At 42.3% G+C, this 23396-nt stretch overlaps 1 protein-coding gene across 1 annotated transcript in view; it reads right to left on the bottom strand.

Moving 5' to 3' along the window:
• The window catches only part of OBSCN (obscurin, cytoskeletal calmodulin and titin-interacting RhoGEF), a gene marked incomplete at both ends in the record, with an annotated part of 161587 nt that overhangs the window by 90451 nt on the left and 47740 nt on the right, over positions 1 to 23396 (bottom strand). Inside the window, 21 exon segments of the mRNA XM_079538679.1 lie at positions 789 to 1055; positions 1770 to 2033; positions 3086 to 3352; positions 4417 to 4683; positions 5558 to 5821; positions 6175 to 6441; positions 7198 to 7461; positions 8064 to 8330; positions 9055 to 9321; positions 11622 to 11888; positions 13389 to 13661; positions 14511 to 14777; positions 15390 to 15656; positions 16288 to 16557; positions 17012 to 17278; positions 18641 to 18907; positions 19511 to 19777; positions 20462 to 20731; positions 21310 to 21576; positions 22277 to 22381; positions 22968 to 23129. Of these exon segments, the coding sequence (XP_079394805.1) occupies positions 789 to 1055; positions 1770 to 2033; positions 3086 to 3352; positions 4417 to 4683; positions 5558 to 5821; positions 6175 to 6441; positions 7198 to 7461; positions 8064 to 8330; positions 9055 to 9321; positions 11622 to 11888; positions 13389 to 13661; positions 14511 to 14777; positions 15390 to 15656; positions 16288 to 16557; positions 17012 to 17278; positions 18641 to 18907; positions 19511 to 19777; positions 20462 to 20731; positions 21310 to 21576; positions 22277 to 22381; positions 22968 to 23129 (5343 nt within the window).

The following is a 23396-nucleotide window of genomic DNA, read 5'->3' as shown; positions in this document are numbered from 1 at the left end:
TCATTAAGTTACCACTTGCTTGTGGTCTGTGGACCACGTATGACAAGCAAAGCCTTCCCTAATCCAGGTAGCACTGATAATCACTCTGAGAATCATCTGGTATTGACTTTGGAAAGTCTTGTTCGTAAGGCAGAGTTTTTTTATGGCATGGTAGGTGGCATGAAATGGAGAACCACACCAGATATTTCCTAAGATTCTGCAAGACTGAATCCTGCCTCACTTTGGGCACTGCCTACCACAATGGAAAATAAAGCCAATTTAAGCCATTTAAGACCCATCATAACTCTGATATTACTGGGAAAGCTCATACATTAAGTTATGTCTGAGGCATCACCCTCACTTTTCCATGAGTTTTATGTTCTGGTAGTGAAATTACTCTTTCCTTAGACTGTGAAATTATTCTCAAAGAATGTTTAACACCACACTAATTATCAAAACTCATCACCTCAGTTTTGGGACCGCAACATCTTTACAATCAGCTTCATAATAATAAATGTGATTTCCCTTCGTTAGCAACTACTTGGGAACACGAACATCAAAAAGAACTGGGTTGGAACCAAGATGAATAACTGAAATTTTTGCAATAAACATCTGACCTGCGCCTGGCATTCACCAGCGCCTTGGGACTTTATGCACAAGTTCAATCACATGTAGCTAAATTCATCTGAAATGAGGCTGCAATTTCAATAATACTGGTTTTTTGGGTTTTTTTTTTTTTGTTTGTTTGTTTGTTTTTTTAATCTGTTTGGAAATAATCTACTTTATTGGGTATAAGATTTTTTTTTTACCATTCACTTTTAGAGCAGCTGTGGTTTTCTGTTCTCCATAACAGCATGTGTAATCTCCAGCATCTGCCAGATCTAAATCACGGATCACCAGCTCTGCAGTTGTGCCCTTGCATGTGGTGGTGACCTTGTCACTTGGCTCCAGGACTCTGTCTCCTTTCCTCCATTCCACAGAAGCTGCAGGCTTGCTTAGCTCACAGCAGAAAGTGGCCGTGCCATTTTCTGCGGCTTCCACGTTCTTCAACTCCTTTTTAAAATGTGGAGGGAGGGCTGAAGATCACAGGTGAAGAGAGAGCACTTTAAAATTGAGGAAATACCGTATCTTGACTGCTCCGTTGCCTCAAAACCCCTCGACCTCAAAAAGTTTTCATTAACACTTAGTTCATGAGAGACAAACAACCTTAGGGGCATCTCTGCCTTACTCACTGCAGCATGAATGGGAAATCAGAATTGCAAAACTGTGATTTCAGTACTGGAATGTATATTTTAAAGGCATTTTAAGATGCAAGCAGCAGAAAGTTGATGGCAGGCTTTAAAAGAACTTACACAGCTCTCTCTTGAGATTAGATGAACAATTAGCTGGAGCCCCATTACTTAAAATTCCAGGCTGCAATGCATAATTCTCACCTGTCTTTCTCAACTGTTAACCTAACAGAGCACTTTCCAATTATGTCTAAGAAAAGGAGGTGAAAAGTCAGTGGTAAATGATACGCCTAGAAATTAATTAATGAAAAATGATATTTACTACTTCATCAAGATCTTCAGTATCTGTTTCCAAACTGCATTAATGTGAAAGAACAGGAACAGAAAAGGCTGTAAGATGCTACGTATCATTCCCAAGTGAAGGACTTCCAGTAAAGGAATGTGGTAGACACATTTATCATAAAAATCTAAAGTAATAGATGGAATCGATGCCAATTTGTGATCCTGCATGAAAGCACAGATGGCAGTGCAGAAATTCCCTACTAAATGTACGTATTTTACCGTGCACTGTCAGAGATGCTGTAGTTGTCTTGTCTCCACACACACACGTGTAATCTCCAGCATCTTGTTCCTCCAGGCTTTGGATTGTCAGCTCAGCAATGGTATCCTTTAGCCTCAATTTGTACTTATCACTGGGCTTGAGCAATTCCCGTCCTTTCCTCCACTCCACCGGAGTGGATTTAGTCAGTTCACACTGCAGAACTGCTGTCCCACTTTCTGTGGCTTCCACGTTGACGAGTTCTTTTTTGAAAAGCGCAGGCAAAGCTAAGGGATGTAACATAAACAGAGTACATCAAACCATGAACGGGACCTTGGAATGTGTAAATGTGGCACTGAGGGACGTTTTAGTGGGCATGATGGGGATGGGTAGGGGTTCGACATTGGATATCCTAGAGATCCTTTTTAACTTCAGTGATACTATGGATATAGAAGGTTCTGTGCACCATTAGGCCATGGTTTTCTGCAAGTTGCCTTGTGTGGTGTCACCAATTGCACAAGGAAGTAGCAGCCCAGAGGAAGGAAAGGACACAAATACCTTTAACTGGAAGAAATAAAAGGAAATAAAAGCATGCAGAGAAATCAGAGAGATGTTTGTCTCCCGTTTTGCTCTTGTTCTTAAAATCATCTCACCCTTCAGATGCACCTCAAATCAAGTGTTCCTTTAATCTACTGGAACTGTTGTGAACTGTTGGAAGGGCATCCAAAGTTTTTTGCTAATTGCCACAGCAGAGGCAGGAACAAATTTTTGGCTCGCTTCTCCCAAATCAGGACCTTCAGAGTAATGGTTTGTTGCTGGGTTGTTGGTTGTGGGTTTTTTTGAAGTACAGTTTCATTGGTACAACACATCACAGTGCTGCAAAAGAGTCATTCGCTCCCATATTGAAAAAACCTCTTGCTAGCTGAGCTCAGCATTCTTAATGAACTTTCCTTTAAGTTTAGCAATGGCATCCAGAGACATCAGAGAGATACAGAGGACAAACCTTCTGAGAACAAGCTTGTAGCTAGAGGCCTACATGTTTTGGAGACTACCAACTGCTCTTTGCACCCTGAAAGCATTCAAAAGGCTCTAGGGAATGAAACCATCACAAGCCCATGCTGCCATTAGGTGATCTGTTTCACCCTGACACTGGGAGACAGGATGAAATACCAGCAAACCAGGTGGGACGAGCTGGTCTTTGAGGACCCTTCCAACACAAGACATTCTAAACCACGAAAAGGCTGCAGAATCACAACATCAAAACCAGTGAGGAGACCTCCCAGAGAAAAAAGTGTATCTCTGAGATGCAGCTATAATAAAGGAGAACAGGTTTTTTTACCATGCACTGTCAAGACAGCTGAGGTCTTCTGATCTCCACACACACAAGTGTATTCTCCGGTATCCTCTACCTCCAGGTCTCGGATCAACAGCTCTGCAGAGGTTCCTTCTTGTCTCATTCTATACTTATCACTGGATTTGAGCATCTTATTTCCTTTTTTCCACTCCACTGGGACTCCGACCTTGCTCAGCTCACAGCGCAGTGTGGCGGCTCCGCCATCGGTGGCCTCTCTGTTCTTCAAACCCTCCTTGAAAAAGGCAGGTAAAGCTGAGGGACAGCAACACGAGCAGTGAGGTGTGAGCTCCAAGGAGTTCAAATTAAACAGCGATATTTAATTTCCCTTTTCCTTCTTATCTTGAATGGGTTTATCGATACAAAGAACATAAATTGTCAATATTCTCCATGAATAAGTATGAGGAGCAAAATGCCATCACCAGGAAAGGATCCAATGATTGCTGTAACCCAGAGGTGTTTCACTCAGAAAAACAAATCCATACTGACAGAAGTAGAAGGCCTTTTTTTTTTTTTCCCTGTGAAATTTCCTCTAAAACCAATTAAATTGAAATGTCTGGCAAGAAAAAAAAGGGTTTCTCACACAAATTTTTAAACCATGATGGAAGTAGGACGTTTGTTAAGTTTGAACATTAAGCAAATGGAAAGGAAGTCTACATTAAAAAAAGAATGAAACACTGAGTTTCATTCTAGAAGTCAATTTGAAGTGAAATTGCTCATTTCAATACATGATGGGGAAAACAAGCAACAAGCATTTTCACTTCCACTGGCATGTTCTTTCAAACATGTCAGTCACAAGAAAAATTACTGGGGATAATAATCACTTAGCCAGTTTGCATTTGCTTTGCACGGAAGAGTAACAGAACACAGTGATCACTGGTCTGTATGTATTAAACTACTTCAGTATCCCAGGAAAATAGAGTGGGAATAAGATTTCAGGGAATAACCTGACCAGTCTGAGTTTGACAAAACCTTGAAAACACCAAGTCGTGGTCCTTTTTTGGAACTCAACGTTATTGAGCACAATGGGGATTCTGAGTTCTGATTTGGAAGAGGGAAAACCAAGATATCAATCCTCAGCAAATGGGTAGCAGCAATCCTGGTTGCCTGTGTTCTCCCCAAGCTCATACCCTGACACCCCTCCCGTGCCATGCACAGCCATGTTGGTGCCAACAGAAACACATCACTGACACCATGGAGCTGAGGATGAAGGCCTGGCAGAGGAAGGATGTGGCAGGGTAACGAGGTGTCTGTCGTCCATGTGGACAGAGAAAACACAGTAGTTAATTGTAGCATTTGTCTTGATTCTTTTGCTTTACCATGCACTGTTAAAACAGCCATAGTCTGCTGGTCTCCGCACACACAGGAGTAGTTTCCAGCATCTGTCATGTCTAGATTTTGGATTAAAAGCTCTGCAATGATGCCTTCCCGTTTCATCTTATACTTGTCGCTTGACTTGAGGGTCTTGAGTCCCTTTTTCCACTCCACATTAGCAGCAGCCTTGTTCAGCTCACAGCGCAGAGAGACACTTTTACCTTCTGTAGCTTCTTCATTGCTCAATTCTTTGGTGAAAAGAGTGGGTAGGACTGCAGAGCAAACGGAATATGGACATGGCATCAAAGCTGAGAAAGGCTGACCCACAGTCTACTTGCTCTCTTCCTTCATCTCCCTGAAACTGCATGCCGCAAGGCTTTCCCCACACTCCAGGATTATGCTCATACTTCAGTTTACCTTTTTTGCCTTGTTTGCATGCTTTAAAAGTTTAAAGCAAGCTTTTTTCTATCTACTAACTTAGCTAACAAGTCATCTACACTTTATTTTACAGATCATAAAATGAAAGGCCATATTTTCAGTAGGCCACCCAGAGCAGCTTGTTTGTCTTGAACAAAACAACACTTCTACAGAAGTACCTGAGCTGTGGCACTGTCTGTAATTTAATAAATGGATCCCCTAAGCCAAGCCCTTGCAAAAGTGCTGTTGGCTTTCTGCAGATACAGCAAACGTTTGGTGAGAATTAAAACAAAACTGCTGAACAAAAAAGGGGGCTGGGAACAGTAGGAGAGTGAAAAAAAGAGTATTTCTTCATTAAGATACTCCTTAGCATCATACTTTAATGAAAACTCTTTCTAGTTAGGAGAAACAGATGTAGCAGCCTAGGGAACTAAGAATAGATATTAATCCCACTTCTAGGACAATCCCTATGAGAAAAAAATCTAAACAGCAGCTGCACTGGATCAGGAATTGTGTTGAAGTACTCTGCACTTCAGAGGTCCTTCAAAAGAGGGGAACAGGTGAGAGGAGAGAGAGAGAGGGAGGGAGTGGTGGAGCATAGAGGGAGGAGAAAAACAGGAAAGAAAAATCTATCAGCAAGGGTGGGAATGGGAAAGTGTGGAGAGGGTCAGATGCAGTGGGAGAAAACGAGAAGGAGTTCAGAAACGTGTGCTGAGAATTTCTTTTTACCATTTACTGTCAAAGTGGCCGTAGTCTGTTGATTTCCACACACACAGCTGTAATCACCAGCATCTGCCGAATCCAAATCCTGGATCACCAGCTCTGCAAAGGGGCCTTCCTGCTCTATTTTGTATTTCTCACTTGGTTTGAGGACTTTATTCCCCTTTCTCCACTCAACAGGAGCCGATTTGCTCAGCTTGCAGTGCAAAGTGACTGCCTGGCCCTCTGTAGCCTCCTTGTCCGCCATTTCTTCTTGGAAGAGGATAGGCAAGGCTGAAGGATGTAATACCAATAGAGATGGAATCAGAAATGTAATGAAATTACCTGGACCTTTCAATGAATTACTGGACTGCAGTGTATACATTTAACCCAAGGTACTACTGCTAAGTTATATGAGGGGTGAAGACCTTCTGGAGCAGAGAGAAACAAATTAGAAAGAGCAATACAGAACACTGCTGAGCTGTCTCAAAGGAAAACAAAAACAAGGGAATACTCTCTAGCAGGATGACTGGCTCCACAGAGCTGACAACATGAAACCTCTACAAACTCGTACAAGCATCAGACAATCAGAGAACGTTGCCAAACACGCTAAGCTTGGGGTTTAACAGGACAGGTAGAATGTTTACCATTCACTCTCAAAGCAGCTGTGGTCTTCTGGTCTCCGCACACACAGGTGTAACTCCCAGCATCAGTCAAGTCCAGGTCTTGGATGACCAGCTCAGCAAAGCGCCCTTCCCGTCTCATTTTGTATTTGCCATCTGGCATCAGTGCCTTCCCATCCTTCCTCCACTCAACCGTGCTGACTGCCTTGCTCAGCTCGCACTGCAGTGTGGCCGTTCCACTCTCTGTACCTTCCTCGTTCTTTAGCTCTTTCTTGAAGTGGACTGGCAGGGCTGAGAGATGCAGAATGAACAAGGGGTTGCAACCCAATGCCTCTCTGGTCAGAGTCTGCATTGTGATTTATAAAGGACTCCCCAGACCTTATTCCAACACCCTCATCCTTAACCACATCCATCTTTTTTTTTGTGGTTCATAACAACATTCTCTAGCAAATAGCTCTGCTGCAATCAGAGATTTGATCAAGAACACGCACACAAACAACAATCTCACCCAGACAGGAGGTAAAGAATCCTCCTGAACAGTAAATCCCAAGGTATCTTTTTCCATACTAATTTAGGAAGGCATACATGTACATTAGTGTCATTCACTTGAGAAAGGTCTCTGAGAAGACATTACAGAAACACACATGCAACACTGAGAGTGATGAAATCTGGTTGTGGATGAAGACTGGGGAAAGGAGTGACACAGCAATGTGAAAGAATGGAAGGATGAAAAGAGCGGAGGCAGGACATAAAGGCTGGGGTTGACACAGGACATAAAGGCAGGTGTTGAGAGGGAATGCATAGAAAGGAAGAAGGAAGGGATAGACAGAAATATTACAGAATTGCATGAATTATTTCTGACATTTTATCATTCACTGACAAGGCTGCCATATTTTTTGGCTTCCCATTACACATGTACATGTGGAAGGATGAGAAGAGTAGACAGAGGACATAAAGGTAGGAGTTGAGAGGGAATATATAGAAAGGAAGAGAGAAGAGATGGACAGAAATATTCCAGAATGTCATGAGTTATTTCTGACTTTTTACCATTCACTGATAAGGTTGCTGTGGTTTTTTGGCTTCCCACTACACATGTGTAGTCTCCAGCATCCTTGGTCTCCAGGTCATGGATCAGTAGCTCAGCCACCGTGCCCTCTTGTCTCATCCTGTACTTGTTACTTGGCCTGAGAACAGTGTGCCCCTTCCTCCACTCTACGGGGGCCTCTCTGCTCAGCTGGCAGTGCAGGGTGGCTGTCCCACCTTCCAGAGCCTCCAGACTCTTAAGCTCTTCTTCAATGAGCACGGAGATGGCTGAGGAATGAAGCATTCTCATTTTACTTTAGGGACATCGTTAACAACTGGTTACATCTTTATGAGACTCAAAAGACTAAACCAAATTCTCTTGGCATAGCTAATAGGCTCTGACTTACCTTCACTTCCAGGATTCTACTTACACTCCATGAGTTTATAGGGAATTAAAACCAAAACGACTATTTTTCAATAATTAGAACATCAAAGTAATCATCCCTTTGCTGCCCAAATGCTGTTGGTCACGGGCATGAGAAAAAATTGTTCAGTAAATAAAGAAAAGAAAAGCATATTCTTTAATAGAACACATTTATCACCTTCTTACCTCCCAGCTCAGAACTCAGGTAAATGTCTATGTCCTGAGCAGAAAGCACAACAGTTATTTCAGAGGTGAGGAAAAATATATTTACATCAGGTCAGGGTTAATTGATTGATACGTTTTAGTATGAAGTTGTTGTCCTAGAACACAGGCAACCTAATGGACACAGCCACAGCTGCCTTTCCTTTGGACTGATCCCTTTTTTGCTGAGCACCCAGTGTAAATATGCAGCAGGACCATGGCAAGAACAATAACAAGTGCTCACAAGCAGGTGTCTCATTCCTACCATGGACTTTGACTTGGGCTGTGGTCTGCTGGTCTCCAGTGTCACAGGTGTATCTTCCCGCATCTTCTGGCTCTGCATTATGAATCACCAGCTCTGCCATTGTCCCCTTCTGCTTCATTTCATATTTGGCACTTGCCTGGAGCGTGGCTTCTCCCTTTTTCCACACCACAGTGGCATCTGCTTTTGTGAGTTCACAGTGCAGAGAGACAGATTTCCCCTCTTCCGTTTCTGTGTTCTTCAGGGTTTGTTTAAAAAGCACTGGCACAGCTAGGATACAGAAACAGGGATCAGCTCCCACTGTACAGCATGGTAGTTCGTAGACATAAATCATAACATCAGAGAATGGTTTGGGTTGGAAGGAACCTTTAAGATCACCCTTTAAGATCAAATCCCTGCTATAGGCAGGGACACCTCCCTCTAGACCAGGCTGCTCACAGCCCCATCCAGCCTAGCCCTGAAAGCTTCCTGAGATGGGGCAACTTGTTCCATGTCTCACCACTCTCACAAAGGATTTCTTCCTAACGTCTATCCTCTTCCAGTTTAAAGCCATTTCTCCTTGCTGATAGCATCTGAGAGCCTTTAAAGAGGATGTCTGGGGAATTTGGGGGAATCTAAACATCAACCAGTTTGCCACCTGCAGTTTGCCAGGTACTGGACTTGACTGCATGGTGCTCCTTCCTGCTCTCCCGTGTTAAATTTTCATGTTCTGCCTGTGCTCCCATGCTCTTGATCTCCAACTCCAGTCTTACAGCCGTGTACAACAGCAAACCAATCAGCACACAGAGCACAGGAAGCAAATCTTCTGCGTTAATTTTCTGCTCAGCGGGAAGAGACATTTAAAATCCCAGGTGAAAGACATGAAATTACATGAAAAATACGTACAACTGCTTCCAAGTATGCTACATTGCCATTACTTTTTAATCATGAGACTGTAGATGACTGCTCTGCAGAGCAGTGCAAGGAGTGCTGCAGTGCACCCAGCACTGCTTACCTTGTACTTTCACCTGAGCAGTGGTCTTCAGCTCCCCAGCAGTACAGGTGTAGTCCCCAGCATCTATGGATGTCACATCCCGAATGATGAGCTCTGCCACAGTCCCATGCTGTTTAAATTCATATTTCTCACTGGCATACAGAACAGTGCCTTCTTTCATCCATTTCACTGGGGTATCGGGTTTGCTGAGCTCACAAGTCAGTTTGATTTCTTTTCCTTCTTTAGCTTCTTGGTTTTGAAGCTCTTGCTTGAAGAGAACTGGCATTTCTGAAAAGGGACATTGCACACATTGCAGATCACCGTTACCGTTTTGTTTCATTATTTTTAATGGTTATTATTCAGATAGAAAACCTCTGTAATGAAAATGCACTCTGCAACAGCAAAAAGTATCTGAGACCATATGGTTTTTTTTTTCCTTTTAATCACTATTTGCAGTGTTAAAATGCAATTGCTTTTATTATTAACAACAACAGCAGATGCTTCCAATACTATTAATGGCACCAGCTGTGTGCAGCTGGTCTCAATATACTTGGAGCAGTGGCAAAAATCAAACTTTCCAGATCTTTACCAGTTTCCTAACGCTTGGTTCTTGAAATTTTCCACTCCCATCCCCTCAGAAGTAAACATCAGAATGGTTTAATGTAATGCCAGGGCACAGACGTAGAGCAGTGCCCTGCTCCAGTTTTCCTTGGCTTTCTGAGGAGGCAGCCAAATCCACAGAGCAATGCACAGAGCATACAAAGCAACCAAAGCCAGTTCCACAGGTGCAACTTAGATGTGTCTTGGTGACATCAGGTTTGGGAGACACTGAACTAGATTGCAGATCTGTGGTCAGAGCCTGCAACTGGTACCATAAATATCACCTGGTACATGACACAGAGGACACAAAGAAATGACAGAGCACCTTTGCTCGTGACCAACAGTGTTAATTTTTTGCCATAAGAAACCACAACAGATTTTTATCAGACACGAATGCAGACTTAAAAACAGCACCAAAGAAACGCAGAACACAAAAGGGCTCCTATGGAGGCTCCTGTGGAAGCTCTATCACAGCCTGGGATTCAAGACTTCAAGGTGAGCTGCAGTAGAAATAGCATTTACTGGGGAAAAGGGGAAGGAAAAAAATGTCTAAGTGTTTTCCTTTCAGATAATTAAAAAATATATATAATATACAACAATCCCCCAACAACAAAACCAACCCCTTCCTCAGATTATACTGCCTGGGGCCCCATCCAGCCTGGCCTTCAGCACCTTGTCTTTGTGTGTACTGGGTATTGGAAAAGTATTGTAGTGCTATGGAAAGTTACAGCAATTGGGACATCCTCCTTACATCAAGTTCTTCTCTTTCCTTACACTGCAGACCTCAGCTTTGATGTGGTTTCTTCGTGCTCAGCAAATGCTGTGAGCAGCTTCCCTCCCTCTTCATGCTCAGAGGTTCAGCTTAATTCTTTCAACGAGCCAAAGACTTCTTGCTCTTGCTGGCTTCTTTTAGGGGAAGGTTTATAGCATGAGCAGCAGTGACTCTGGTTTTGGCCCAGCTCAGTCCCAGTGCTTACCTCACGTACTTCCCTAATGCGCTCTGTGAAGTACACTAAAATCTCTTATCTCTAAGAAGAGAATATTTATTTCAGCTCAAACACCACCTTTCAGTGATTGACTTCTCCCTGACCACATTCTTTGGAACAAGTGCTTTTGGATGCACTGCTCTCAATAAATTCAGCTGCCTCAAGCAATTCCTTAGACAAACATGGGTGTATGAGCTCCCTCCTTGGACAGAGATAGCACTGGAAAGAGCTTCAGAAGGTGATCCTTTCTCTGCATTATCTTTTAGGCTGGCTGAATCTGAAGCACAAGTCTCTTGGGGAGCAGCTGAACTGGGGTGGTTCAGTCTGGAGAAGAGGAGGCTCTGAGGAAACCTTATTGCTGTCTACAGTTCCCTGAAAGGAGGCCCTAGTGAGGTGGGAGTTGGCCTCTTTTCCCATGTAATGGCAATAGGACAAGTGGAATGGCCTCAAGTTGTGCCAGGACAGGTTCAGGTTGGGTATTAGGAAAAACTCCTCCTAAAGAGTGGTCAGGTGCTGGAATGGGCCACCCAGGGAGGCAGTGAAATCACTATCCCTAGAGGTGTTCAAGAACAGTGGAGATGTGACACTGAGGGACCTGGTCAGGGGGGAAATATCAGTGGGAGATGGACGGTTGGACTAGATGATCTTAGAGGTCTTTTCCAACCTTAATGATTCTATGATCTTCTACAGAGATTGCCACCATTCTCTCATGACCCATCCTCTCCTGACAGCTCTAGGGAGCCGATACTTCCACAGAGATAAAGTTGGATAAAATGAAGTATTTTCTGTTTCATTTTTCTGTTTCGTTTTCCCGTTTCACATTCTGCCACCTCTCTGGATGCTATCCTGGGTGATTTAACTAGAACCTTTCCTGCACTGAGCTGCAAAGACAAGAGGTTCCTTTTCGGTGTAGTTTCACGTTTTCATCAGTTCTATGCATTGTTCTGAACTTGGTGATGGATGGCAAAGTAGAACCCAAACCATTACTCCAAATGTTCTTACCCTTGACAGTAATAACCGCACTACTTTTAGCTGCTCCAGCCTCACACTCATATCTGCCACTGTCTCTTTCTTCTGCCCCATATATGACCAGCTTGGCTTCAAATCCCGACCGACTGATGTTGTACTTAGAAGAATTCCTAAGGCTCTTCCCGTCTTTGCACCACTTTACAGGGCTGTCTGATTTGGAGGTTTCACAGTGAAGAATCACATCCTTTCCCTCAGTGACTTCAGTGTCAACCAGCTCCTTTGTGAAGATGCAGGGCTTTTCTAGAATCACATAAAAACGGTCTGAGATTTTCACAAGAGGTGCAGATGTTCAAATCACAAGTAACCTGTGAGGCTTATGTCCAAGATTACTTGCATTAAAACCACAGGTTAGCAAGGAATAATTTGGGCTACAAAGCCCTCAGGAGGGCATTAATCATGCCATAAAATCTGGTTGAGTAAATACTTAATGATATCTGGGAGAAACTGGAAAAAAAATGCTGTAAAACATGAGATCTCTCACATCTCATTGAATTCTCATTGAACTTCAACAAGATGGAGGCACAACTTTCCTAAACACTTCTCCACGTGTCCTTTTTAGCCTGGGCCTTCCAATGGAATGCAGAAGGCTAATTCTTGATGAAGCAAGGTGCAATTCAGATTTCTCAGCCAGTCATATAAAGGAGGGCTCACCTCATCATATGATTCTATGATTCATCATTACAAGGCCATCTAAGAAGTAGGCAGATATCCTAGACTGGTCATGTAGGGTATCTCTATCATTAATGGGAGACAACAGACAGCTCCAAGGATGGGGCATTCATTTCCAAAACATGTTTTTAGGATAGAGGACTTGAAATGCTCTCTGAAAGTATATTACAGCTCCTAGAATCAGCCTAAGCTAGCTACTAAAAGCTAAACTGACCAACACAGGTCTTACACCTCCTAACTTCTGGCTTTTTAATACATAAAAACCCAATAAGTTGGAAAATCAAAAGCTGTTCTCCTCCACAATACAGCATCATGTATTGGTTTTACCAAAACAAGTCAACCCTTTGCAAACAGATCTTTCATTTCACTTTAAAAATATCTGTTTGCAATTTTGTAGAAAGGTAAAAATTGCCAACTAGGGCAAATTTTTTGAATTTTGAAAAAAATTTCCTTGCAAGAAACAGGATGATTCTGAAAAGAATGAGAATACGATCTGACACAGAGACTGTATGGTGTACATCTCTGGGTAGTAAGAAATATTTATATTTCCACTAAGAAAAAACACTTCTCTAAACTTACACCTTTAGGGTGTCTGGCATTTGTCTTATTCCTTCCCTACAAAAGTAGGCTAGCACTGTAGTTTTTGCCTAGTTTAACTTCTCAGGAGAAAATTCTGTCAACCATGAATAGCAGAGGACATGTGCAGTGTTGCCCTTCAAACAATGAAAATTAAATTTAAGACATTAGTTGCTCTTTTTTCTTTTTTTTTCTATGAGCTAATCAACTTCTTTTCACTTACCATTGCAGTGGTGCCCTATGAGCTTAGCAATATCCAATGCATCATTGTTATAATATAACATTCCCACCTAAGGCCCAATAAACATATTGACAGATCTCCAATATCGCAAGAAACTGATTTCCCAGTCCAGGTTTTGTTATATAGGTAACAATACACTTAAGATACACAAATGATGGGGCCAAATTTATAGCTTTTTTTTCACCTATTCACATTATCCCATAGTTATTTCTAAGCATTCTCTTCTCTCCTGCAGTTTTTAATGCTTGAATTACCTTTAACAACCAAACTGGCAGATGTTTTCTTATCACCAGCTTCAAATGTAATGAGCCCCGAGTCCTTCAGAGAGAGTTTTTTCAAGGTTAGCAGGTGATATCCGCCAGGCTGAGACTGGATGTCATTAAGTTCATTGGTATGGAGTGGGGTTTTATCCAAAAACCATTGCACTTTGCTATACTCTACAGGAGAGATTCTGCATTTGAACATGGCAGATTCTCCTTCTAACACAGTGACATCTTCCAGGTCTTCTGTTATTAGCACTTTCTGGCCTGAAATGAACACAGATACATCAATTACTGGAATCTTCCATTCCCAACATGAAAACCATTGTGGAAACATCCAAGATTTTCCACGTATTTCAAGAAAGACACACACTCACGATACAGAAGACTGAAACACAATTCCCCTGCTACTGAACACAAAAAAACTATTCACAAAAAGATAATATGCACAAGACACACACCAAAATAGGATGAGGACACCTTCAGGGTACCAGAACACGTACAGCAGGACAAGTAGCCGGCACAAGGCAAATCCAATATTATGATCTTTCTCCTAATGGAACTAACTGGAATGCAGCATCAGGGAATTTTTGTACTTTTATCTCGAACTTTATGATGGAGAACTATTTTGAACTCAGAAAGACTGGAGATAGAAACTTCACACTGATTTCAGGGTCACCAGCCTCACCTTATGTCAGCATTTTTGTTTTTAAATGATACATAATGTTCTCAAAGTATAAATGCTCCAAATCGACCAATTGCTCTACACGTCAGGCTCCATGTTGCTAAATCCTCATCCATGCCCTGTGCAATGTATGTGCAATGAGTCTGAGCCAAAAATGACTGAATGTGCTGCCCACGTGCTGAGAAATAGATCTGCATGTGCATGCATGGCAGTACATCAACATGTGCACACACAAGCACCCAACAGCACTGCTCTACTTGGTACAGTTCCTTCCTTTCCTGTGCAGTTTGCTCTGTGCATGGCCTGTGAACTGCTATTCAGGCCGGAAAGCTGCAGCCCCAAAGATCTGCCATAAATGTATAAATTCTACCAAGAATGGAGAATTGGTAATGGAGAAACAGGATGCACAGTTACATGGCTCTCACGCATACCTTGTACGACCAGCTTGGCTCTGGACTGGGCATCACCAATGTCACAGGTGTAGGTGTCACTGTCACTTTTCTCCAGATTTTTTATGGTCAGCTGCAGGTCTCGTCCTTTCTGTGTCATCTCATATTTCCTGCCAGGCCTGAGCTCAGCTATGCCTTTCCTCCATATCACAGAGGATGCAGCTTTCTCGCTCTGGCATATAAAAACTGCAGTTCCACTTTCTTCAATTTTCAGATCTGAAAGTTCCTTGATAAAGTAGTTAGGCTTTTCTGGAAGGAAAAAAAAAAAAGGAGGGATGAAGGTGTAGGACAAAGAGGTTTGTTACCCCAACAAGTCCCAAGCAAACAGAGGGATCTTGAATCTCCTTTGCCCTCACTTATAGAACCACATCATATAGAGATGGAAAGAGTCAAAGAAGATCACTGTGTCTGCCCACCAACATGGGGTGCACATTTCCAGAAGATTTTGGGAAGGTTTAATAACATCATACATGTGCTGGTGGGATCTCATCTAGCAACTGTGTAAAGTTTTGATTACCCATATTCAATAAAGACTAATTCAGATTGCCATCTTTGCTTGGCTCATTAAGTAACATCCAAGATCATAGAATCATGGCCTGGGTTGAGAAGGACCTCAAAGTTTCAACCTCCCGCTACGTTCAGGGTCATCAACCACTAGACCAGGCTGCCCAGAGCCACATGATTGTGGGGATCATTCAGTTTCCAGATTATTTTAAATAAAAGACCCTAATCCATGATATTTTCAGAAAACTAATAATTGATCCTGCTTAAAAAAAGCAGAAGAGAAGAACATCTCCCACAGGTTGCAGATATTTACCTCGACTTCTCTTCATGCCATCCCTAGCGTGCTTTTCTACTCACCTTGCACAGTGACCCTGGCTTTTGTTTTAGAGTCCTCTGTCTCACAGGTGTACTCCCCACTGTCCTTGACGGTGGAGTCATGGATGACCAGGATGGCCTTCGTTCCCTCCTGCTGCAAGTCGTACTTCTGGCTTTTTCGGATTGCTTTGCCATCCTTGTACCACCTGATGTTCACATCGGGTTTCGACAGCTCACAGCTCAGGCTGATGTCCTGCCCTGCTGCTGCTGTCTTATCCTCCAGATGTTTCGTAACCTCAGTGGGTTTTTCTGAAAGAAAAAAAATACTTTTTGAGTAATGTAGACTTAGGTAGGATGTCTCTCTGTAAATACATGCATCTATACTCTGGAGATAAGTTGGAGAGGCAGTTGCAATGGAGGCCATTCTACAGCCAGCAGTAATCTGCTACATATGGGCAACGGAACTCAAGGCACCATTTGTATTGTCTTAAATCTACCCAGCTGAGGATGATGAGCCATAACTGAAAAGTGCCTCTTTCTTCACTCCACTGATCACACTGGGAGCCCCAGATGTTGCTCTCAAATGCACGTCCTAGATAGGAATTTTTTGTACAGCTATATGATGTGGAGGCCATCCCTTCACCTTATACTTAGAGGATACTTGCTCCTACAGTTCCCTGAACAGATCGTCCCTGATTTATTGTTAATGGAACAAGCTCTGCAGTGAGATGCCCATTTCCACACTACCCCAGCGTCTTGGGCAGTTCTCACATTTGTGTAAAATGTTCCATCCTTTCAGTTATTTTTAAGAGAAATTCTCAGTGCTTCAAGGTTCATGCAGAAGGCTGCTATTTAACCATATTATGAGTTAGCTCTCACGACAATCTTATCAGAGCACAGTTGAAGGAATCAGACCCCAGAATCTGTCTGATCTCGTTACCTTTCACAGCCAGAGAGGCTTTGGAGGTTAGACCACGGGCAGTGAAAATGACTTCCCCAGCATCAGCAGGAATCACACTTTTAATACTGAGAGTATACTTCCGACCCACATTAGAAGCTTTAAATCTCCCACCACTTTCCACTCGGCTCCCATTCAGTGTCCAGTTGAAGTCATCAATGCTTTCATGGGACAAAATGCATTCAAAAGTACAGTCTTCTCCCTCCTGGATTTCAGTGTTCTTCAGCCGTTTGGTAATGCCAATGTTCAGCTCTGGAAAATAAGAGATAGGTTAATATGAGGTTTATATAGAGGAAAGGCATTTATGATTGACATGAGTAGTAGTACTGGTGTTTTAACTCAGGATTTGCAGGACATGGCTGCATTCCTTACTGATGTACTTGACTTGCAAAGAATTTCTCAGACATTTTCCACTCAGAATTACCAGAAAGCTATAGAAAAAGAGACATGTGAATCTCCTGGTTTTGCTCTGGAAGGACTATGTGGACAGCAGCTCACTCGATGGAACAGAGTGAAGATGATTTTCATGGAAAAATGAGATACATTTACATCAAAAGCAATGGGAACTGTCCAGACATCACTGTGATAAATTGCAGTAACATTGTTTTATTGTAGGAACCACTGAGTCTCAAGGAGGAATAGCTGCAAGACATAGCGACCAACCTGAATGTGTTTTCAGCATCCCTTTACTGTCCACAGGACTTACCCTGAACGCCGACCTTTGACTTGGCAACATCAGTGCCAATATCACAGGTGTATAAACCTGCATCTGCCTTCTCGAGGTCGTGGATAAGGAGACATAGGGTCTTCCCAGACTGTACCAGTTCATATTTGTTGCCAGAAGTGAGCACAACACCGTCCTTTTTCCACACCGGTTTGACCTTCTCTTTGGAGACTTCACATTCCAGTTTAATCACACCTCGCTCCTCACCAAAAACATCATCCAAGGACTTCATGAAGACAGCAGGCTTCTCTGGAATTAAACAGGCAACACAGGACAACGCGATATTTGAGACATTTCCAGTTGCTTTCAGATTTTTAAAGAGGGATAAATAAACCCTTTCCAATACTGACAACACCAACGTAGAGCCTAAAGCAGTTCCATGTCTGACAACTGAATGAGTTTATGGAATTCTGACCTAATCACTAGGAGAATACAGGAAACAGGAGAGGCAGCCTGCATTGCCGTGGGTGGGACTGATATCATGTGAAGTAATTGGGATGCAGCTCTTCTAAAGCTGGAGAGCTGGCACTGCCCTCTCATGAAGCAATTACATTAGGATATGCTGCTGAACACTTTTGATTTTCCTGTTTTACTGACTCCTTTTATCTATCTTCTATTTCGCACATAGGATGTTTATACAGAGAAAAAAAAATCCACCAAATATAAAAGAAAAGAGAAGAGGAAATCTTTCAAACTCTGAGTGGACAGAATAAAAGAGCTTAATTGCTGGAGAGAGCAGATTAGAATCACGGAATATTTAGAGTTGGAAGGGACCTTCAAAGGCTATCTAGTCCAACTCCCCTGCAATAAACAGGGACATCCACTGCTAGATCAGTTGCTTAGTCATACCAGGATGCAAAACACACACAGAGTGATCTCCTCGATTTCCTACAAGAATGTGGAAGATCTCAGACTGACTTTCAGACAGAATTTCTCAGAGTGTTTCCCACAGATGCATCCATTCTAGATCAACACAGATACATGATGAAGATAACTCAGGACAACAAATCCCTATGAGTTACCTGAGCATCCACGTACAGATGTGTTTCTAAAGAAATTTTTACCTTGTGCTTCAAGGAGTTCCAAAGAACTGATCAGATTCAGCGTGCAACTTACTATGGCCGAGGTGACATATGACAACTCATCAAATCTCTGCAATTAAGTTGTGTGACCAAATTTTAAAACATATTAAGAACAGCAGCAAACTGCATTCTTCCTCCTGAATCTGTACCACTCCAGAACATATACACTGAAAGCTGTGTCCTACCGTTGGAGGTAAACACAAGCTCTGCTCCTTGCAGTCAGAAATCCTTAGAGATAGCAGTATGCTATCTCTGCATACTACTGCAGCAGTAAAAGAAATTGCTCTTGAAACTCTCATGTTAAATAAAATGATGATAATGAGCTATGAAATATTTTGGCAGGACACCAAAACCATCCTCCTCTGTTGAAACTCGTCTGCTACAATGGAACCTTCCACTGGAAGAAAGCCCCTGACGACTTGTCACCCCGGAGAGGTGAGGTTTAGAAGCAGGATTGCTGCACAATGTAGCAAACTACAGCTCCTCAGCATCTCTTATTCACACCCAGGAGGGATGTGGTCAGACCCACCTATCACCTTCAGACGCGCGCTCTCTGACACCTTCTCTGACTTCATTGTCACCATGCCAGCATCCTCAGGCTTGACCTGCTTCATCGTCAGCGTGTAGCAATTGCCAACGTTCTTGATGTCATTGTAATTGTTGGTGTAAAGGAGGGTGCCGTTCAGGAACCATTCCACGTCCTCGTCATCATGGGACAGCTCACAGGAGAAGACAGCAGAGCTCTCTTCTTCAACTTCCACATCCTGCAGGTGCTTGGTTACTTCTACATTGCGGGCTGCGGGGAAACAAGGCGCACCTACGTTACTTACCATAAAACCAGTATTGTCATGCTGGGATGTGGTAGAATTGTTGCACAAGATGATCTTGTGGTCTTTAACCTTAATTTAACCTTAATTACTCTATGAATCTACGACTATTATGATTAACAAATGTACAACAGGTAAGAGCTGACACAGTGGTCAGTGGAAACGACAACCACAGGCGTGCACCAAAAATCAGAGGCCTGTCACAGTTCAATCCACACACAAAAAAAACCCCAACATTTTTACCTAGAATTATTGAAGAATTTCAAAGGATTCAGTTCCTTGGACAAAATGGAAAACAATATGTCTCGAGAATTGAACTTATCTTTCTTTTCCACGTAATCCCATCACCTTGCCCAGAAATTGCTCCTGTGTGTGCATAACCCACCTGAACGTAAATGTTGGATTTCAGTATGCTGTAACTTTGCACACTGCATAATATAAACAGCTCAGTGAAGACTGTACATTTATAAAGTTACAAGGAGAAAACTGTAGAAGTCAACCTCAAGAAGAGAAATCTTACATGAAATGTTAAGCCATTAGGACACACAAGAGGCCATCCTCCCTGCTCATACCTTCAACTGTCAGTGTGGCCTCAGTCTCTGCAATTCCTGCCTTGCACTTGTACACACCAGCATCATCAGGCTTCAGCTTCAGGATCTTGAGCTCTGCTGAATGCTTATCCCTCTTGATCTTGTACTTGTCAGAGGGCTCGATGGGTGTGTGGCCCTTGAACCATTTCACAACCTTTGGAGAAGGCTTGAAGTCACAGGACAGGATGACAGAATGACGTTCCAAAGCTGTTTTATCCTCCAACTTTCTGGTGATTTGTATATGGTAATCTGCAAAGCAGGGTTGGAAGAGAAGAAAGGATGAGTGCAATTGGAAGAAGAGCAAAGTTTCTTGTATGCATTCCATTCAATTAATTTCTTGTGTGCTCATGTTCACAATGGTTCTGTGAAGATAAAACAAATGATTATCTGCAGGGAGTGCTATTGATTATATTTCTATAAAATAATACTGTATATTATCTACCCAATGCACAGTCCAGTTCTTATTCTGTGCTTATTGAATTGCTCTCAGTTGAAGATTTTATTCAAGTAAGAGTGAGTTGAAACATAACAGGGACTTCAGGATGTGAATGGAAACTCTTACTCTGGGGACAACAGAAGATAAAAAGCCTGGAAGCTTTGTTCCAGATCAAATCAATGACGAACTGCATGAAATACACGTGCTACCAAACTTAAACTTGTCTAGTTCAGAAATACAGTAAATTTCACCTGATTTGACTTCTTCAGAAAAGCTAAGGAAAAAATCTTAGCTCTGTAGATCTGAATACATCACTCTTACTGAAACAGATCCCTTACTGAGACCCAGCTGTCCCATTTAGTGTCCAGCAACTTTTAACTGGGAATGGAGCAGACATTCCAGGTGTACACACCATACTTCAAAGCCCCCAGAGAAGGAAGACTGTACATTAATTAATTCTTCATCCTCACGATGTAATCCAAGCTAGGACACGTTACCTCTGACAAGCAGATTTGCTGTGGATTTTGATTTGCCAATTGAGAACTGAATGGTGCCTGTCATGTCAGTGGTGGTTTTCAGTATGGTCAGTCGGTGGATGGTGCCCTCTTGCTGCATGATAATGTTTCTGCCAGGCTGTAGGACTTCTCCACGTAGATACCACTTGGGGGGTTTCACAGAAGGAATGGAAATCTCACATTCAAATTTGGCTTCCTCAGGCTCGGTCACATCCTCATCACACAGCTCCTTTACTATATTAATGGATTGCTCTTTAAGAAGGATGGAACGAGAGAAAGCAAAGATTTAGAAGGAATGAAAAAAGTCCTTACGTTATCACCCTGTTCTCTCATGCCAGCATTACTGGACATGAACATTACATCTATCAGCTAAAATGCCTTAAAACATGTTGTGAAGAAGTCAGACAATAAGACTTTGACACCCTGAAGAGAGCCCAGATCTTCTGATTCCCAGTCCAATATCCAGAGCAAACCATGACCTTCCCATCCCGATATCAAACTCTTGGCATTATAAAATGGAATAGAGGTTCAATGAAATGCAGATATTGGTAATTACTTTTGTTAACTACGGAAACTTATCTCTGAACAAGTTTTTCTCCTAGTGAAGGTCTCTACAGCTCAAATTTAATGATTCTACTTGGGAGAAATTCATTTTCCAGGATGTTCTTGCCCTTATGAGAGGAAGAATATCAATGGACTTTGGGAAAGCAAAAAACTCTCTGAATTTAAATAGTTGCTTAATTTGCACTGTGTTTTCAAAGTAAGTGACAATGGCTTTTGTATAAGCCTATCTGCATTCCATTTTTTAAAGAACTATTATTTTTTTTTACCTTCAACAAAGAAATGAGCACTGCTTTTGTCATCAAAGGCATCACAAGTGTATGTGTCCTCATCTTCATAGTCTGCATCGTTGATGATGAGTTTCCGATACACGCCATCGCTCACAATTTCATATTTGTCACTAGGATGGATTTCAACATCCTTTTTGTACCACTTCACTTCAGCATTGGCACGAGACACCTGGCACTCCAGGAATCCCCGATGCTTTTCAAGTGCAATCTTATCTCGCAGAGGCTTCACAATTTTCACAGGCAGCTCTAAAACAAACAAGCATGTGTGCATATGTATATACATATATGTATGTGTATATGTATATATATACTAATCAGCACAGTTTTTGTGAAAGAGGCCAATAAAACTCAGTAGCAATGGTTCTTTTATGGATGGTTACTTGGATGGCGACACTCTGTTAAGCGCTTGATCTAATGCACAGCAAATAAGGAGCTAATGAAAAGACTTGTTATCTCTATTTTACCACTTGGATGGCCAGATTTCAGAGATAAAGAGTAAATTATTCAGCACCGTACGGCCGTGCAGTGGCAAAGCCGGGGACTGAACTCAGCTTTCCTGAGCTCTTGAGTAGAGTGTTAATTCAAACATCTTCCTTTTCTTTCTCTATCACACTACTTAAGCTTAACATTACATATAAAAACAGACCTGTGCTCTTTTCAAACAACAAGAGAAAATGAACAATGAAATGTTTGTTATCCCTCAACGTTCAAACACAAATCAAGTCAAAAGGTAGAAAATCAACCTGAGAAAATAAACTGTTTTACTTTGCAAAAGTAAATCCCAAACGACAAGGTGTATATTTCACAGGCAGAAAGGTAGGTAGGAGTTTTTATTTCTGCGAAAGGTCCGGGTGTTGTTTAACTTCCTTGGCATTAAAGCAAAGGATGCTAGCTGGTTTAAAACATGAGATAATTCAAGCAAAGTCATCATCAGAAGCATAATTACCTTTAACTGTAAGACGGGCACGAGATTCTGCCTTTTCTGCTACAAATTTGATTTCTGCTGCATCTTTGACTTGGACACGTGTGTAAGTCAGCGAGTAGGTCTTTCCTGAAGCAGAGAACACAGAGTCACTAAGGGTGAAAAAAAATCATCTGCCAACCCACCCCACCAAACTGTGCTGGAGAGCAGACACACAACCACACATTGCTTTCTTGAGCACTGCCAGGGCTGAGCATCATCCATCTGGTTTCACACCACCACTGCCTGTTGTCATCTCAGTGAAGCCACACATTTCCCTACATCCACATCCCCATCAAAGCGTGATCTAAACATGGCTTCTACAAGGACTGACCAAATGCGGCCGCCATCATCTGTAAAGTACTTGAGACAGAAGGATCCCACTCACTGCCAGACAAAAACTCCTTTCAGAGAAGAACTGACTGCCCTGTTCACCCCCACTTTGGAAATAATTGCACTGATTTCTTACCTGCTCCTGGCAGCATGGGATGGTGGGATAGCATCGCATTTCCCACACTAAAGTTCCCACCACATCACTTGTTCCAGCCTAACTGCAATTCCAAAACAAAAGGGAAACTCCCTTCTGAGACTTCTTACATTGATTTCAGATGTCTTTTCTGCTTGTTCTCCAACCCACTCCCCACTCAGGAAAAAGATCCCCCCCCTTACACCCTACCTTCTTGACGCATTCTAATGTTGTCGTCAGCCTTCAGCTTGTTGTCATCTTTGTACCACTGGGTTCGAACCTCATCGTGTGAAATCTCACAGATGAAAGATGCACTCTCATATTCATTCACTTCCACATCTTCCAGTGGTTTAACAATCTTGATATCTCGAGCTGTGAAACAGTAGAGATATATTTGTCAGGGTGTCTCCAGAACTGAGTGCACCATCTTTACCTTACAAATATTTGCATGGAAAATAAATGGCATTACATTTTATTCTAAACCAAAATCCGTTCACGAGTCTTTTCTCTCTTCAACACAGTACATACATTATCACCCTTGAACTTAAAGACAGACTTAATAGCTACAATGGAGCATATTGCAAATAGTTTTCATGGAAGCCAGAATCTCATCTTTTCTAAAACATGTCCAGTCACATT

Source organism: Tetrao urogallus, assembly GCF_951394365.1.
Source record: "Tetrao urogallus genome assembly, chromosome: 7".
NCBI lineage: Eukaryota > Metazoa > Chordata > Aves > Galliformes > Phasianidae > Tetrao > Tetrao urogallus.
Note: the sequence above shows the minus strand (reverse complement) of the source record. Positions and strands in the feature narration are given on the sequence as shown.